This window comes from Heliangelus exortis, chromosome 6 (assembly GCF_036169615.1).
Source record: "Heliangelus exortis chromosome 6, bHelExo1.hap1, whole genome shotgun sequence".
NCBI lineage: Eukaryota > Metazoa > Chordata > Aves > Apodiformes > Trochilidae > Heliangelus > Heliangelus exortis.
In genome coordinates, this window is record NC_092427.1 from 29,101,955 (window position 1) to 29,121,394 (window position 19,440).

The 19,440-nt window shown below is 34.8% G+C and overlaps 1 protein-coding gene across 2 annotated transcripts in view; it reads left to right on the top strand.

Annotated features, from left to right (window-relative positions):
• The window catches only part of LOC139797731 (sodium channel protein type 3 subunit alpha), a 71,180-nt gene that overhangs the window by 35,586 nt on the left and 16,154 nt on the right, over positions 1–19,440 (top strand). For both annotated transcript variants that reach the window (XM_071747477.1, XM_071747478.1), the window contains 6 exons: positions 759–932; positions 1,862–2,218; positions 4,198–4,680; positions 14,116–14,236; positions 14,803–14,957; positions 17,429–17,602. In XM_071747477.1, coding sequence (XP_071603578.1) covers positions 759–932; positions 1,862–2,218; positions 4,198–4,680; positions 14,116–14,236; positions 14,803–14,957; positions 17,429–17,602 — 1,464 coding nt within the window. The remainder of the gene's footprint in view (positions 1–758; positions 933–1,861; positions 2,219–4,197; positions 4,681–14,115; positions 14,237–14,802; positions 14,958–17,428; positions 17,603–19,440) is intronic.

Below are 19,440 nucleotides of genomic sequence, written 5' to 3' on the forward strand. Positions count from 1 at the left end.
ATTATGCTGCACAAACCAGAGATCACTACTCGTTGCAAGAAAGTGTTGGATTAAACTCTGGACATAAAACCAGTAAGGCAGATTGATAATTTCACATTTGGCATCTCCAGAGAACACTACCACTATGAATTTCTTTTTCCCAAATAGAAATATTTATCACACAGAATATTAGCTGTGCTTGAAACCTTTATATCTTTACAAAAAGTTCAGTGCAAGAAACTCCAACTTTCCCCATGTTTTCCATCCACACCCTTCAAGTCTGACCTAAAAGACAGACCTTAGAAAGCCTCTCAGAGCCTGACCTTTAAGGGTTTCTCCTACCACTTCTGTTTAGATTATGAGCAAAAAAAAAATAAAAAACCAAAACAAACTAATTACTGTAAAGTCTTCTTTTGCTTTACTGGGACTATCTGCTAGAAACAGGACTGAAAAACTTGGGTGATACTACATTATCTGTTGGATGGATAGTCCAGAATTTCAAATATGAAACAGAGCTGAGCTGCTGAGCTGCTTCTTATAGCTTTATCAAACTTCTGCCATCCTATATCAATCCTGATTTAGTAATTTGTTTTTAAATACCAGTTTTCAGTGTTAGAAAAACTAAGATGCCATTTAGAGATAGCAATCAGCAATTAGCTGTTTTACATAGTAACAGGTACAAGTAACAGGTATGAGAACACAAGCTGTATTAGAAACTTTTTACTTAAGTTTATAAATTTCTTACAATAACTCCACTAATGAATTACATTTTGTTTTAGGTATTCACGGGGATATTCACAGCAGAAATGGTACTAAAGATTATTGCCATGGACCCTTACTATTATTTCCAAGAAGGCTGGAATATTTTTGATGGTATTATTGTTAGTCTTAGTCTAATGGAGCTTGGTCTTGCAAATGTTGAAGGATTATCTGTTCTTCGGTCATTCAGATTGGTAAATACCTTGATAATTAAATAATTGCATGCAGTTGTGTCATTCAAAAAAAAGTGCTGATGCCTGTAATAATTACCAATACTGCAAAGTTATATAGTTAAACAGCTCACAGTATTTTTCATATATGCCTTACTTGCAATGTTTGATATGTACAAGTTTTAGGTGTTTTTCAGTTCATGTCCTTTTATCTCTTTTGGTATAAAATTATCCTATTGATGTCCTGTCCTACTGATATCCTTTGCCAGCATAAGACTGTCGCTGTCTTTTGAGAATTTTAGAAATATTACAAAATTATACTGGAGGCACAAGAGTCAAGATTGTTTAGTACTCATAATTATCACATTGCTTGAAAACCCAAGTTATTTCCTAATATATAGAGGAGGAAGTGGTGACCTAGTTTATTAGCTCAAATTACCAGGGTCACATACCACAGTTAAGTTATTGAATATTATTTTTAAGTTAGTGTTTCTGCTGTGAATGGACATCACAATATCAGCATCAAACTGTTGCTTCAAAAATTGTTCTCTAAGTAAGCCTGGAAGTCCTGATGTGGTGCTGAGGGAAATGTGAAACCAAGCCAGAAAACAGGGAGTTAGTGAAGGTGATGAAAAGACTACAAACTTGTAAAATGTCATTAAGTAATTTAATGATTCAGTAATCCACTGAAAGTGGATGTTTAAAAATATTAAAATCAAAAGTGGTACAAACACAAATGGTTTTTTTTCTATGAGTATCACTAAGTTGAAACGCTGAACAATGTTTACACCAGTACCAAACTCCATGCTACCTGCCTTCCATTAAGATAAGCACATGTTCCTGCTGCAGAACAAATTAATCTACAGAAATTAATATGCTCTGCTAAACAACTTGGACCCAGCTTCTCTTTCATATCTAACACTAACGATTCCTCTGGGCTTTTTGTTTTACAGCTTCGAGTTTTCAAACTGGCAAAATCTTGGCCAACACTAAATATGCTGATTAAGATAATTGGCAATTCAGTGGGGGCTTTGGGCAATCTGACCCTGGTTCTGGCCATCATTGTGTTCATTTTCGCTGTGGTTGGGATGCAGCTGTTTGGAAAAAGCTACAAGGAATGTGTCTGCAAGATCTCCAGTGACTGTGTGCTGCCACGCTGGCACATGCATGACTTTTTCCACTCTTTCCTGATTGTGTTCCGAGTGCTGTGTGGAGAATGGATAGAAACGATGTGGGACTGCATGGAGGTTGCAGGCCAAACCATGTGCCTTATTGTTTTCATGCTGGTCATGGTGATTGGAAACCTAGTGGTATGTGATGACCTTTTCTGTACATTAACTCTGATACATAACATAACTATACACAACATACAGCTAGGTAATCAGAATGTTTGTCATACTCCTGTTTGGAATTAAAAGAGTAAATCTGGAAGTGCTGGATTTTGAGTAAAAACATATGGTGATTTCCTTCCCCTTTTCACCTATTTCTATACACTGGAGCATGAAAATACATTAGGGGTCAAGGAATTTAGGAATACATCAAAATGTCAAACACCCTATATTGGAGAAACGCATCTAATTTAGAGGTGTTGTTTGAATCTAACTGTCTTCCTAGCAACTCTTGAAATAATAAAGCTCATGCTAAACCAGCTCCTGGGCAGCTGCTTCTTCAGAGGAAAAAAATCTAATGGACTTTCTTACACCTGTTACAGCTAATTCCAGCATGTACTTCTGACTTAAAATGTAAAGTATAATGTAGATGTTCTTACACAGAATATCAAGACTTTAAGTACTCAACTTTTTGGTCTTACTAGTTGCAGAAAACAGGAATAAAATACAGACTAAATGGATGTCCATCCTAATAATTCATTTTAAAGTTTCTAACTCAAATTTATAGAAGAAATCTTTGCAGAAAAAACGTTATTTAATCTCACTTATTATTCAAGCTTCTTTTATTTATAACCTTTTCAGTTCATTCTGATATGCCTAAATATATATATATATTTCATTACTCATCAAAATTCTCTTCCTTTAGGATATATTTTAATGTGCTTTAAATTTTTATAAAAGAGAATTCAAAGTGTTCTTATCCTAGTTGTTTACATTTTGCATTTACAAGACCTTGCAATCTTGACATTATTTCAGCAGACATGTGCAGAGCCACAGACATTTATGATCATGTCACGATATGGCCAAATGGAATAAATAAACTTCCCTATAGTTAAATGTGTTAGGTCTCTCATATGTAGTCTCTATGAGATTTCATTCTGCTGACTTTCACAATGCCAGAAAATGACCCTGAAATTCAAAAGACACTTTGAAGAGTATATGAATCTGAAACAGTATTTCGGTGCTGAAACTAATACTATAAAAAATAGTAGAGCAGGTTATTGTTCATAAATAAATTTCCTCAGACTGAAAGTAGGGAATGATTAATTGCTTGTAAGCTTTAATGAAATATCTACAGTTTATAAAGGATTATATTAAAACAAGAGTAATGATGTTTGAATTCTGAGGCAATAAACCACAGTTCTGAGGAAATAGTGCAAAGATTGCTACCTGCTGATGAAATAAATCAATTTTATTTTTAAATTTACTTCATAAGACCAAAAAAATGTTCATTTTCCACCAAGTGAAAAAGGAAAAAAAAACCCCAAACAAATAATATAGAAGTATTACAAATAATGGAGATTAAAGTGTAGAAATAATTTAAAAATATTCCTTTCACCCTTTTATGACAAGCTTTATAGACTTTAGAGATAAGCCGAGAAGTAACAGAAAATCACAGTCACACGGAATAATCTTCCAAAGATTAGTTAGAAAGCATAAGTAGGTTATTATAGCATTAACAGATACAAGTTTTTAAAGTATCTGCATCAAGGAAACTTATTTAATTTAACGGCTCATGTTTATTTAATTGTAGTTAACTGCCAAGTGATTTTAATAGATTTAGGCAAAGCCTTTCAAACCTGTGATAAATGTGAATAGCTAGAATTACTGTTACACTTTTTTTTTTTTTTCATTTTAGACACTAAGCAACCGTGCTGCTTCAAAGAAAGAAGAAAAAATTCAAAATAATAAGGCATTAGCTTGTCTGTTTCCATCTTCTGGGTGAATACTGATAAAAACAAATAAAGGAGATGTTTTGTAGTTTAAGGGGCTATATGGCTGCCTGAAATTAGTAAATGTTGCTTTGGAAGACAGCGTGTACTATTTGACAGTATCCTGTAAAAATACTCTCTTCTTATATATAAGTTTCTAATATACAGCTGTATTTTCTCACCTTCTAGGTACTGAACCTGTTTCTGGCCTTGCTGCTGAGCTCATTTAGTTCAGACAACCTTGCTGCTACTGATGATGATAATGAAATGAACAATCTACAGATTGCTGTGGCAAGGATTCAGAAGGGAATAGATTATGTTAAAAAAAAGATACGGGAGTTCATTCAAAAAGCCTTTGTTAGAAAGCAGAAAGCTTTAGAGGAAATCAAAGCACTTGAAGAGCTAAACAAGAAAGACAGCTGCATTTCCAATCATACTGCTGTTGAAGTAAGCAAAGATCTGAATCATCTAAAAGACGGGAATGGAACCACCAGTGGCGTAGGCACAGGCAGCAGTGTGGAAAAATACATAACTGATGAAAATGATTACATGTCATTCATAAACAACCCAGGCCTCACTGTGACAGTGCCAATTGCAGTTGGAGAATCAGATTTTGAAAATTTAAATACAGAAGAATTTAGCAGTGAATCTGATATGGAAGAAAGCAAACAGGTAGGACTTCTTGTATCTCAAAAATTAAATTGTATCAATGCATTTGCGTATTTCTTAATTATGTATTTAATTTTTTAAAAACTGTCTTATCTCATGTAAATATATTTTATTATTTTATGCAACGATGATTCTAGGAAGCTGTTACCCTATGCAATGGAATACTAGGGGATGCTTACAGGTTTCCTTTTTAATACTCTGTTTATTAGCATTTTAAATATGATTATTCTTTGACAAACGCATGATATTTTAGGACTAGAACATATTTCATAAAGTATTGTTTCTGTAGTACCCATACTATGATAAGGATTTATGGAACAAGAATATTGTAGAAGGCTAAGGAACAATCAGGAGTATACAGCTTTGCATACACAGTGAAGAAATTTAATTTTTTTTCTATATTTGGGGTGCTGAAAAAATGAGCCTTGAGACAGTGATATATTCTGTATTGGATAAAATTAGTTTTGTATAATATTTGTACGGATTTTGGGTTTGGGGACAATGGCCAGATGAACTGAAGTAATCCAGGTACCATTCAATGTTCTGGTGAAGCAGTATCGCAAATTACACCGGAGAGCAGAATAATCTCATAATATAAATTCATGTGGAAGCAGTTTACTTAAAAGCCTTATGCTACTGTTATTCTGCAAAGAGACAGAAGTTTGTTTAAAAAACAGAAGTCACATACCTCAAAATATAAGTGGCTCGATACAAGCAATGACCATGAACAGAGAATGTCAGAAATGACAGTGACATTTGAGGAACTCTCTGTGTGCTTGAGTAGTGATCAGTGATGAGAATAAATGTGTTAGCAGAATATAATTATATCCAATGCATTAGAAATGTAGGAGCTGTGAGATTTAAGGAATCAGGAATCATGGATAAATATCTTTTATCCATTTGGAAGTTATGATATTGTGTGATAAATCATTAAAACAAAAGGGTTTGTTTATAGAAGAACTCCTTTATATGAAGCCCTGCATTCATGCAGGCTGTTGTTTATCACATATATAAATATATATATCACAGCTGCATAGCTGCTGTATTTGCAGATAACAATGTAGTCATCAGCAATACCAAACAATAGCATACAACATGAATAGATAGCCATGATTCAGTTAACCATGGTATAGATTTTTTGCTAAAGAACATAGAGGAACATAAAAAGTGTGTGTTTATTTGCAACTGCAAAGAAGGTTACTCTGCATAGCAGTCCTAAAGACCAAGACATTATACCATCTGCCTGAGTTGGTCAGTCATAAGACAAACATTTTCAATGCAGAGGCATAGCACAGTATAGCAGTAGCATTTATCCATGGCAATTTAGGAATAGAAGAGATGCAGGAACTGGAAAGTCATCTAATCTCTGCAATCAACTAATATAAAAAAATCAGGCATTCAAAGTGCCTCTGGGTATGAGAGCTAAGTATTTTTCATGTAAGCCAACCTAATAAAAGTTCTTTGTCTTTTCCAAGGAACATTTAGCAAAGTCTTCTAAATCTTTTCATATATTCCAAGATATTTTACTATAAATTTTCTGTTTTCCTGTGGATAGTTTTGAGAAATGCAGTGATGAGTGCCCTCCTAGTAATTCCATCTTCAGAAGCTACATGCCTAACACTTTCCTGAACATGTTATTTTTAAAAACTTTGCAATTTACATAAGGAAGTCAGGAGGCTTATACACTGTGCTAGATATGAACCCAGGTGACATGTTAGCTTCAGCAGCAGAGCTGGTTTATGAAGTTTCCATCCACACCTGGCTCCTGATCCCCTGGCAATCTTTACCCCTCTCTCTGCTGCAGTGCTTGTTGGCCTGTACTACTAGGCATGTCACTGGAGAGATGTAAGTTAAAGAACATCATTCCATTGGTATTATTTGTTTATTTCTTCTTTAAGTTAGATTGAATGGGCCACTTTACATTGCACTGCCATATATTCTGTCAGAACAACTGAGGACAGAACTAAATGCATTGCAAAGGAAGAAACTCCTATCCTTTCCTTGTGAATATATGATGCAAGTACAACCCAAAAAAAAATGGAGTAAGAGCCCTTGCTGTATTGAGATATTGAGAAGTATTGAATTATATAATAGTATAATTGAATATATACTATTGAATTATGTATTTCAGGGTTATTTTCACAAATCAATTGTTCTGTTCATTCCCATCATTGCTTGGTTTAGGCATCATGTTTTTTTCTTCCATGGCCATCCTGAAGTCTCAGGACCAAAATAAAAAAGGATTTTGCCTTTTTCAAAGGGACTTCAGGTGTATTGATATGTCTTCAGGAAGAGAAATTGAATCCAGAAGTCTGTACAAGCAATTTGAGTGTGAAAATTTCAGGTGACTGGGAAACCTGCCAGAAAATGATGGGTGGTGAATCTATTAAAATGTGTGGAGAAATCTGAAATCGGGATAGGAGAAGTTTAGGAATTCTGTGGAGCCTCAAGGTTTCCACAGAATCTAATAATCACTACTATTGTGCAGCTAGAGCAATAGTGCTCCCCTCAAATCATTCTCACACACAACTATTTAGATTTTAACTGTTTGACATGGTTTTGTGCAGTGCAAATGTGCCTACTGTCATTATCTAATAAGTCAGAAATTTCTTATTAGTGGCCTGGAAATTGTGAATTCTATATTACTTGCTGTTTCTGTTCTGGATACACTATTCCATTCCTTCTGGATGATTTTTAGGGAAAGGAGAAAGTGCTGGGGTTTTTTATTTATTGTGTGTATAAAAATAGGTGTGCTTAGGTAGTATATGAACAGATGTTCTGACATGTGACAAGAATTTATGAAGATTCCCCATCTTCTTCTATCAAGTCAACTTCTGGTGCTTTCTGATTGTCTTTTGAGGAAGATAAAGAGTATACTGGCACAGTGTTTTAAGCTACTTCTCTAGAACAGTACACCATCATTTGCTTTATTTTACCTCTCAAGAGATACCACTGAGACAACATACCTGCTAGGAGAAGGCATGGTCTGCAAAAGGAGGGGTAAGAGATGGAACAGAACTCTCCCTGCTTTAACTGTGGCAGTTCTTAGCATTTAAAATACCTTCAGCCTCAGGAGGTATCCACTTTAATAACTTCTTATTTAACAAAAGACCTGTGAGAAACTAGGTCTGCACAGGAACTGAAAAATGAACCGTTTTTTTTCTCATGTCTTATTGACTGCCTCTGATATTAAGAGGAGAATGATTATTTAAAGTCTATCAGCAATAACAGGTCATGCCAGAAGTGGAGCAGGGTCTGTGTGCCCCTGAGGAATATGCCAAGAGCAGGTAATTACTATAGAAATTGTAACTGCAGGGAAAAATTATAATTTTAAGGTGAGGGAAAAAATTATAATTTTTCCTATTTTTATTAATAGATTTAATAAGGTACAAAATAACTCTAGCCACCAAGTTGCTAAGTTTTTTTAGGAGGCCAGTTCCTTTTATTTTTTTTCCCTTACATTAGAACTTTCAAATTAATTTGCTAGCTAATGACTTCCTAGATATACAATAATCTAATCTGAAACCCGGTTGCAAATTCCAGACAAAAAGAAATCTTAATACATATCATTAGAAGTTTGGGGAAGTCTCTGGATGAAATAAGCAATAATATTTATTGGGTTTAAAAGTTACTCACTATTTTACAGTAATAGCTGGCTGAAAGTACCTGAAAGAAGTGAAAATTTAATTGATCCTGTGAAGGAAGATTTTGTCAATATCTACTATCAGATAACAGAGGTGCAATAACTGATGAAGTTACCATCAGAAATAACAGATTTCTGCTCTGAAAAGAAGATACTCAAGATAATTACATTTAAAGAGAATAAGAAATTTAGAAGTAACTAAAGGGGATAAGTTGCTGCTTTTTAAAGGTAGCATTGTTTCTATTATAAAATATGCCTGTTGATCATTAAAGTGAATGGACTATGTTAATCTTACTAAATGTAAGACTCTTAACTATTTCTGTACCACTTAAGAGCTGTACATTAGGTCTGAATCACAACTTGATTCCTGAAGTTGTAGATTTCAACAGGGATAAGTAATTTCAAAGACATGCATCAGTTATAGGAAGCTTATTTCACAACTAAAGAAATACATACACCTACAGATCTTCATCATTCAGAATTCCAAAGTTTTTATATGTACAGTACATAAAAATTCAGACTGGTTATGTATGTCTGCTCAATTAAATGCTGAAATCACAACAGATGCTTTTAATAAATTAAAAATATCCCTCATCATCAATTTTCCAAACAAGGTATAAATTCATATTTCTGACTGGCTTCACTAATGCCTTTGTGTCTGGGTGAAATAGAAAGATAGAAACAGTTACTGTTTCTCAGAGGTTGAGCATTGCCAATGGGGTTTGATAAATTTCTTACCAAAACAGATGTACACGTTTGATTAATTTGTTGACTGAATTTTTAACACACTTATTTGAAAATATCCTACAATCTAAATTCCCGTTTTTAAAAACTAACCAATTCTGGGACAGTATCTTTGAAAGTCACAGATTCTTTAAGCTTTGGACTAGCTGTGGATAACTAATGAATGGAACCATATCTTTGGATACACTGATGGGCCACTGCTCAGATAAATATCCAGTTGTCTTCTGAAATTGTTAGAAAGAGACGACAGAGTCAGAAGTATGTAGCATACTAACTTGAAACTGGAAACTTAGACAGTATGGTACTTCATCACATTTAATTTGAACAGAAATTAAGGAGGTTTATTGTAAATGGGATTTTTTAAATTCTACGACCATTATTTGAGGATGAAGGAGGAATGGGAAGACATATATCTTAAAATATTTTGCTTTCTGCATGTATTTTTTTAAAAATAAGAGACAATCACATAATTAAATTAAGACTAGAACTTATTAAAAAACCCCAAACCTTAAAATTTTCATTAATATGCAATAAGGACTACATAAATACCGGAGTATTTCTCCAACCTGGTAACCATGTCTGTATTTAATAGATTGTACTTTCATTTATGATCTACAATTTCAGAGTGCGGATTATCAGGTCTAGTTTCTGCATTTCTAATTTCTCTAAAATAAACTAACAAGTTCTGTAGAAAAGTTTGTCAAACATTTCAGGTGGTATGTATTTCCCTTTTTGCCAACTGATAATAAAATATTTAATAATAATGTTTTAATTGTTTTAAAGCCATGTTGAAATTAGATATTCCAAAAAGAGGAAAACTAGAGATCCTGTGTCTTGAACTTCACTACCTACCATTCTTACTTCTCACAGGGGTAAAACCAAGCTGGAGCAATCAAGAATGCAGCTCTGGTGCTTTTTAACCAGGTAGAGCAACGTGTCACCACTTTCACACAGGTTACCTAAGCAAGTTATACATATATATGTATATATATATATAATCACTTTTTAATGAATTTTGACTGGCCTGCATGCTCTTCAGCTATGTACCTTCCCTATCCATTGCAAGACAGTAGAAACATGCACAGCTGCTCTCTGCTGAGTCATGGGACTCACATCACAGCATGGTCAGGTGGGACTGGCAACCCCAACATACATTTTTTATCTGCTAATGATTTTTTCTGGATATTTTAATACGGTACTTAGAAATAACTGCATGCTCTACAGGTTTTGAAGTATGGATCATAAAAGTTCTGGAATGTTATACGTTAAAGAAGCCAAAGAAAAAGGGAGCATGAATAGTTTTTAAAAAATAAAAACAACCCTTTTTGATTCAGCCCTTATAAATGTTTAATGAAATTTATAAAGTGATTTATGTAATGACTACTGCCACAATTTCAGCTCCTGAATCAACAACATTTAAACTATTAGCATAGATACTTGCATAAAAATTACACTGTTATACTGTTATATCTACAATGCACTGTAATGCAAATCTTCAAGATGCTACCAACTACATTCTTTATTCATTTGGGCAGTGCCTATCTTGAGTTTTATCAATTATAAACAGAGAAAACAGTTCCATAATTGCTGAAAGTACACTTCACAACTTACCCCCTAAAAAACTATAAAAGCAAAGCTTTTTACAAATAGTCTTTTCCTAAACTTTAACCTCATTAATAAATAGTGATATTCTAGAATGTCTTTCATGATAGCAGTCTGTGACTAAGTTGGGGGACTTTATTTGGTGTAAATTAGAAAGACTACAAAGTAGCTGGCAAAATTCTTATAAAATTGCATGTATATTTACCCTAGTTTGTTGCATTTTTTTTCCATAATAGGTAAATATAACCTCCGTTTATGCATAATTGGCAAAGTACAGGAAATATTGCACAGGAACCAAAGTTACATGAAAATAAGGAAGATTCTAGCTAAATTTGGTGTCCAAATTTTACTGGGATGATTTCAGTCCTATAGCAAGAATCAAAGCTGTTGTCTTACCGTAGAGTCTCAGGGGCCTCAAAAGGATAACCAAATGATTTCATTTGTACCACTGATTACAGTTTATGATCTATCTCTATTATATTCTAGTATAAATTGTCCAGAAGTGCCAAAAGAAACTAATACTGCAGTGTATTCTGAAAATTCTCATATTTTACTGGTTAGATTTCAAACCGAGATATGCTTCAAACATCAAATAAAGTCCTAAGTAAAGAGATTGTAAACTTGTTTTCTTAATATAATATAAATGTCAAAATTCATAAGATCTGATATTTTAAGTCAGTTATTCTTAACTTTTGAATATTTGATCCCCATTATTTTATATTTTATCACGTGATTACAGTGCAGCTTTCAAGATTTAAAGAATAAAACCACATGACTTAATTACTAAAGGCAATTTGTAATGGCTGAATCCCTTTATTTTATCGTCACTTGAATCATGAAGCCGTTTGTAAAGCTTAAAATTTTAGTAGCCTGCTCTTGCTCTTATTGAAATCCAGAATAAACTCAAATGAGAGCAAGACTGGGTCTCAAGTGAATGCATTTTCTTGTAAATGGGCACATTAACATGCTGTTGGTCAAAGCTTGTTTTAATGATCTAAGCTTTTGAAAAGAGATGCACTGCTCTGAAAGGACAGTATGGAAGATGATTATGCACATATTAACCAAGCATTTGGGTTGGTGATGAAGCATTTTTTTATGTTATGCTCTATACAATAATATTTATAATAATATTTTCAGAAAAATATAATCCCACTGAGGTAGTCTTTTTTTAATTTATTTTTGTGTGCGATTTCCACAGTATTGCTCAGGCTTCTGCTCTTAGTCAAGCATGTTGTTTTGCTGATTCAGGCCTTGAGAATGCTGCATCATAAGCAATTGCTTTCAAATGTATCCTTGTAAAGGAAAATGTGATATTACTGAAGATACAAATAAGTATTTACAGGGCATGGCATATTCTAGAGGCTTATAATCACATTTATGAGACAAAAAGAAGACTATGTTAATTCATTATGTACCTTGAGTTGCCTATTAGTTTTATTAGTTGTATTGCTTGAAAACACCCCAAAATTATTGAAGTTTCCTTATTTAAAATACAGTGGCTCTTTTTTCACAATATTTGGTTTTATTTAGTGAAGGAACTGCCTATAATTTCAGTGACAGGTTTCAGAATTATTTCTTTCTACTAGTGGGATATACAATAAGATATTTTATTCATAAAGCTTATTTCCTTTTTAAAGTAGAATCTTATGTGTGGATAATAATGAGTGTGCTAATAATGCTTAATATAGCCTATCTTAATGTGCATTTTGGTCTGTACATGTAATTTAGAAAGTTTTAAATATGCTCACTGTATGTGGTACAGAACGATTTATTTCAGATGTACTAATCTACATGATGAGTAATAAAATTGTTGCATTTAGAGGCAATACAGCTGTAACTAGCATATACAAATTTTGGAAATCATAAGAGGATGTGCAGTATGAAAAAGAAAACATGATTTTTAAAGTGCTTACTAGGTGAAAATAAATAATTGGAAACATCCATATCGCAATCTATTTATCCAAAACCTTTGACATTTGTCACCATGATTTTCCATGTATGACAGATCATGACATGTAAGAAGGGAAAGAATTGGTTTCAAACTCAGACCGGTGTGCTTGTCAGAAATTATTTCTCTCATGAGACAAGGCTTTTAATTTTGGTCACAACAAAGTAATGGCCAAGCAGCCTCAAGTCTGAGTGACTCTACATTGACTACATTTGCACGTGTGTGAAGGGCAGCTCCTTAAGCTTAATCCTGAAATTGTCCACCACCTGACATGGGTTTTTTTCCAAACTTCATTCATCTCATGTAAGAATTGGAACAGGCTGTCTAGAGAGGTTGTAAGCTCCATCTCTGGAGACATTCAAAACTCATCTGATTGTGTTCCTGTGTGATCTACTCTAAGTGATCTTGCTCTAGCAGGGGTGATTGGACTAGGTGATCTTCAGAAGCCCTTTCCAACCCCAATCATTCTGTGATTCTGTGAAATTCCTGTGTGTAAACCAGATGTATTTTGCTGCCATGCTTGCTTTATTGTTGTTTGCTGATTAGAAGCCTTATTTGAAATTCAAAGAGAATGTATATTGGATGAAAAAAATCTGGAGTCACAAACAGTATTAACAATGGCAAACAAGTTACAAACTCGAGGTCAGATTTTTACATCAGTTTTGTGCAAGCCTGCTAAATATTTGTCCTTCCCACTTTCTTATAAGAAATTGATTATGAGCAGTCTTACATGACAGATAAACAGCTTGACCTGATTAGAAATTCAGTGTGCTTGGTAAAAAGTTCCTTAGTTTCAATTCGTTTAAATAACTCTACAGTTCCTGTGGTTTTCAGATCTTGAAATGATTTTAACATAGTAAGGACTACAGTATTTCTGCTGTACAAAGCAAAAAAAATTTAAAAAATTGAATAACAGAAAAATTCATAATGGAAAAGACCTGAAGTGGTCTCTTATGCACAAAAGACTGGAATGCATAGAAGAGATTTCAATTCTGGTAATTTTTGCTTTCTGCAAAAATTAAATTGTGCAGAAATTTGTCATTAAATGTCATTAAATTTACAACTTCCATTGTATGTTTGTGAAAACACCATCTGTAGTGGATGTGAAGATATATGTGGAGCTTTCTGTTAGTTCGTTTCACTGAGAAAATTAAGACATATTTTCAGTGTAATCCAGTTAAGTAAAGAAAATGACATAACTTGAATGAAGTACATGCAAGGTCTCCAGTTTCAGTACTGCTGAGAATACTTCAGAAGTCTTATTCGAGGATCAGGTTAGTAGCCAAAATAGATTTAATTTTTGATTTTGAGATGATGAGCTGGGAAACAGAGCTATATGATTTATGTCTCATTAATATGTTTTACTTATGGTGATGCATATTTATAAGTATAAATTTAGCATTCTTCAAAAGTCAGAGACTGGCATGATTTGATTCAGTTTAATTTTTAAAAAAATATGTATCTAATGAGAAAAAATTGTTCTGTGGTACTTTACTTGCAGAAATTAAATGCATCCAGTTCATCAGAAGGCAGCACAGTTGATATTGCTCCTCCTGGAGAGGGAGAGCAAGCAGAAATTGAAAGTGAAGAAGCTCTTGAACCGGAAGCCTGTTTTACGGAAGGTTGTAAAATAACTGTTGACTTCAGAGGTGTATTAGTAAAATGTTATTAGTAGGCATGTCTAAATTCTTGAGACTTTTGATCTGGTAGACCTGCATGACCTCAGCAATTGGAAGAAAATACTCAGCCTCGCATGCTAGAAATCAGATGGCAAAACAAGGTTACACTGGGCTTTGAGTAATTTTATCTTGCCTGCCCACTGCATACATCCTGTAATTAAGAAACATAACTAAGTTTTCTATTCTTAAAATGCTTTTCAGTTATTTGAAAGGGACCTTGAAATTTGGAATAAATTATTTGTTGTGAGACTCCATAAACAAATTAAACAGTTACACACCAGCGATAAAAGTATAAATGTTTTTTTGATTGAGTTTACTTATAATTATATCTAATGCTGTCTGGTTTCTCTCAAAATTACTTTTTTAATTCACATGATCAGAATCCTATAAGGGAGGATTCCAGTGTTCAATTTTTAAAGTTACCATAAAATTTGTCAAAACTTCTAACTAACACCACAGTAAATATTGGCTTTAACATTATTATTTCAATACCTCTTAATCTAATACAGGTTGTGTTCAGAAATTTCCATGTTGTCAAGTAAGTATAGAGGATGGCAAAGGAAAAATTTGGTGGAATCTTAGAAAAACCTGCTACAGCATAGTTGAGCACAACTGGTTTGAGACTTTCATTGTCTTCATGATTCTTCTCAGCAGCGGAGCACTAGTAAGTAGAAAAAATTGCATATGCTGAAATATTTAGGTGTCTCCTAACAACAACAGCAAACTTCAAATTTGCTTCAGAAAGACCTGTTTGGCTTGGAGTGTATGAAATTACCCACATTCTGTTATTTCATGATGGAATGAAACTTGACCCAAACTTGAAAATGTTCGTTAAATTTCACGTGCACTTTTTTAAATGATACTTTTGGTTTACCACTGTAAACTGTGTGCTATTTTATGTACGCCTGGTTAGCTGCTTAGGATTTAAATTGCTGCCAATTTTCAGCATGTCCATCAGGAGGTTTGAGTACAAAGCACTGTTAATTGTGAATATGTAGCTAAATGTATGATTTTAAGTCCTTAATTCCTTCCAGGTTCAGCCACTTCTCTGCATATGAAAGACCATACTTTTCTCTTCCTTTTTTGGAGGCAGGAGATAGGGAAGAGTGTGACAGCAAATTAAACCTAGCAACCACTTTCCAACAAAATATACATTACCCACCTTTCCAGCTTTACTCAAATTGAACTTTTGCTATAGTATCAATGTGCAAAGTGTACATTCTAGCAAATGCTGCTGAATGTGGTGAGTGCACTTTCCCTTGGTTGAGGAGGATAGGGTTAGAGATCATTTAGGCAAACCAGACACCCACAAATCCATGGGCTCCAAAGAGATGCACCCGCAATCCCAGGGAGCTGGCAGATGTTATTGCTGAGCCACTCTCCATCATATTTGAAAGGTCATGGAGAGCAGGAGAGGTGCCTGAGGACTGAGGTGGAAAGCCAATGCCAGTCTGGGCTTCAAAAAGGAAAAGGAGGACCTAGGAAACCACAGACTAGTCAGGCTTATTTTCATCCCTGGAAAGATGATAGAATAGCTCATTCTGCATGTCATCTCTAAGCATGTAGAGGAAAAGAAGGTTATCAGGAGTAGTCAGCATAGATTCACCAAGAAGAAATCATGCTTGACCAATCTGATAGTCTTCTATGATGGTATAACTGGCTGGGTTGATGAGGGGAGAGCAGACATTGGCTCCCCTAACATACTCATAGGTAAGTTTAGAAAGTGTGGGTGAGATGAGCAGTGAGGATTGTGAACTGGCTGAATGTCAGGACTCAGAAGGTTGTGAATCCCATGACGCAGTAGCACAGAGTCTAGTTGGAGGCCTGCAGCCAGTGGTGTTCCCAGTGTCAGTACTGTGTCCAGGCTTGTTCAACATATTCATCAATGACCTGGATGAATGGACAATGTACCCTCAGCAAGTTTGCTGATATAAAACTGGTAGGAGTGGCTGATACCCCAGAAAGCTGTGTGGCCATTCAGTGAGATCTGGACAGACAGCTGGGCAGAGAAAAAACTAATGAAGTTTAACAAAGGCAAATGTAGGATCCTGCACCTAGGAAAGAATAGCTCCATGCAACCAGACAGGTTAGGGGTTTATATGCTGGAAAGAAGCTGTGCACAGAGGGACTCAGAAGTCATGGTGGATAACAAGTTAACCATGAGCCACCATTGTGCCCCTGCAGCCAAGAAGCCATATGGCATTCTTGGGGTGCTTTCAGAAGAGCGTGGCCAGCAGGTCAAGGAAGGTTATCATCCCCTTTCCTGTGCCCTAGTGGAGTGGCCATATACGGAGGATTGTGCACAGGTCTTGGCTTCCCAGTACAAGAAAGACAAGGAGCTACTGAGAGGAGTCCCACAGAAGGCTGCAAGGATGATTAGAGGACTGGGGCATCTCTCTTATCAGGAAAGGATGAGAGGTCAGGTGTCAAGAGGATGAGGCCAAACTCTTTTCAGTGTTGCCCAGCAGCGGGATGAGGGGCAGTGGGAATAAACTGGAACACAGAAAGTTCCATCTGAACATGAGGAAACTCTCCTTACTTTGAGGCTGACAGCACTGGGACAAGTTCAAAACAGTAAGGTTGTGGAGTCTCCTTCTCTGGATATACTGAAAACAGTTCTGGATGTGATCCTGTGTAACTTGCTCTAGGTGAATCTGCTTTATCAGGGAGGTTGGACTAGGTGATCTCTAGAGGTCCTTTCCAACCCCTGCTCTTCTTTGATTCAGTCATTCTGTGAAATATCATTCTCTGACTCTTAGACATAAGTTTGATTGATGGCAGATGTCATCTCCCTAACTGCTTTCTAGAATAGAATATCTGGAACAGATTTCTTGTCAAAAAGGGGTGTTATTGTGTGCATATGCATAACTTTCTTGACACCACAGTGGGCAAAAATGCATGCTTTGAGTTTATTTCTTCATTCATCTGTAAATATGATATATAAAAATTGAGTCAGAATACATAATTTTGCTCCAATTTGTAACATGGTTAAAGATGGGACGTGTAAAATAGGAGGATGCAGAAGAACAAGGGAATGAGTAGCTCTGATGTACTTAATTTTTATCAATTAATTCCTTTTTGTTATCATGTATATTCTGTGAAACACTAGTAATATCTGAATATATTTTTTCATAGGCTTTTGAAGATATATATATTGAACAGCGCAAAACTATCAAGACTATGTTGGAATATGCTGACAAAGTTTTTACATATATTTTCATTTTGGAAATGCTTTTAAAATGGGTAGCATATGGTTTCCAAATATATTTTACTAATGCTTGGTGCTGGCTGGACTTCCTGATTGTTGATGTGAGTACAGAGTTTTTACTATTGAAAAATTCACCAAAGTCCTCTATGTTGTAAAACTCATTACTACTAAGTAATCCTATAAAGATGCAAAACAATTTCACATTGTATAGCTACACTGCATTACTAATAACCTACAGTGATATATGTTAGATGGCTGGCCATAAGTTTGTTCATTCTTCATGGTTAATAGTTTCTTACCCAGGATATATCAAACTTGACATTTTATGAGGAAAAAACCCTAATTTTAAAACATGGTATTCTTAATGAACACTAATCATGCTGTCCTATTCCTTAGCAAATAAGAGACTACTACATTTGCAAGTGTTTTCTACAAGCATTGCAGCTTCGCAAGTGAAACAGTACATTTGGGTCCAGTTTTCACCCGAGTTTTCAGAACTTCATCTCTCCAAACTAGATGGTTATCATTTTCAGTCAAACAGAAAGACAATGGCTATTTGGTCTAAAAATTAATTAGTCTTAATGGGCTGACAATCTGCAATAGTTAAATCAGCTATGACCTGGCAGGCTTTATGATAGAAGAGAATACAAGATTTTTTGGCTGCCTTCCCAGCTGAGATATACTTCTGTGCAAAGGCCTTGCTTATATTGTCAGAAGGGATCAAAGCTGGTTTTCCTCCAAGAATATTTTGGTCTCTTGCCTTCACACATTATCTGACCCAGTTCATTGGTTGTACATGTCCTCAGTCTGGAACTGAAAGATGCCATCTCAGGGCAAATGTGCATTTATAGTAATTTCTGCCCAAACTACTGTATATCTTGAGAAGTTTTGATAAACCAAGGTCCCGTAAATATTTTATAGTAGAAATATATCAGATTTTTTGACTTCCAGAGGAGAAAAGACCTAGCTAGCTTTGCCGAGAATTCAAACTAGAAGATTTTCTCCTTTTTTAAATCTTCCCAGGTTAGATTTGCTATATCATTAATCTTAAACTCTGTCCTGAAAATCTACACTACAGTGAAATAGTGTGAATGGTTTTCTTAAAGAATGTTAATGCAGAAGACAGATGCTACCTTCCAGGTTAATGTTAAGAATGGACTTTTTTTTTAAACTAAACTACAAATCATACCATAATTATTCTTTTTAGAACATAAATGTAAATAGATTATTCTAAGACATACTCCATGGTTTCTTAATAATAGTTTAGCCTCAAAGATGCTGTTATTTGAGCAGGCTTTCAGAAATATAATGATCATCATCATAAGTAAAGCAGATTATATGGCAAATTTTACCCATAATTTTTACTTTTGGAAACAAAAGCATGACTAAACAAAATTGGAACCTTCTAGTTTTGAGCGATTATATTCAATGCTCCAGAAAGTAGTAAAAACCATCTTACTGTGCCTAAGGCTAATTCAGCAATTCCCTTAGCACCACAGTTCTCTCAGTGATGGTGACCAAACTAGGGTTTAATAATTACACAAAGAAAAAACAATTTTCAGCTCTGTCAGTTTACAGCCATGCCAGATGGTTCTTGGTACATCTGGCTCCCTCAGTTTAACACCTTATCATGGCATCTTGCAGCCCCACTATTCTGCTATATGCAACAACAGCTATAGCAAGGAACATGATTCAAAATTGTCTTTGCAACATATAAAGATAGGAGATAGGACCTCAGGGAAGGAAATAGGGTACTTGGGAATACCCAATGAGTTTGTCAGTCATTAAACTTGTGTAGTATTCTACTTCTTTAGGTAAACTTTTTGGTTACTGTTTTATACTGTATATTTTTAAACTTTATAAGGTAGTCCTATAATTTGGTACGGAGACTTTATATCTAAATTATTGTAGAAGTAAATTGTACTTGAAATAAAGGGAC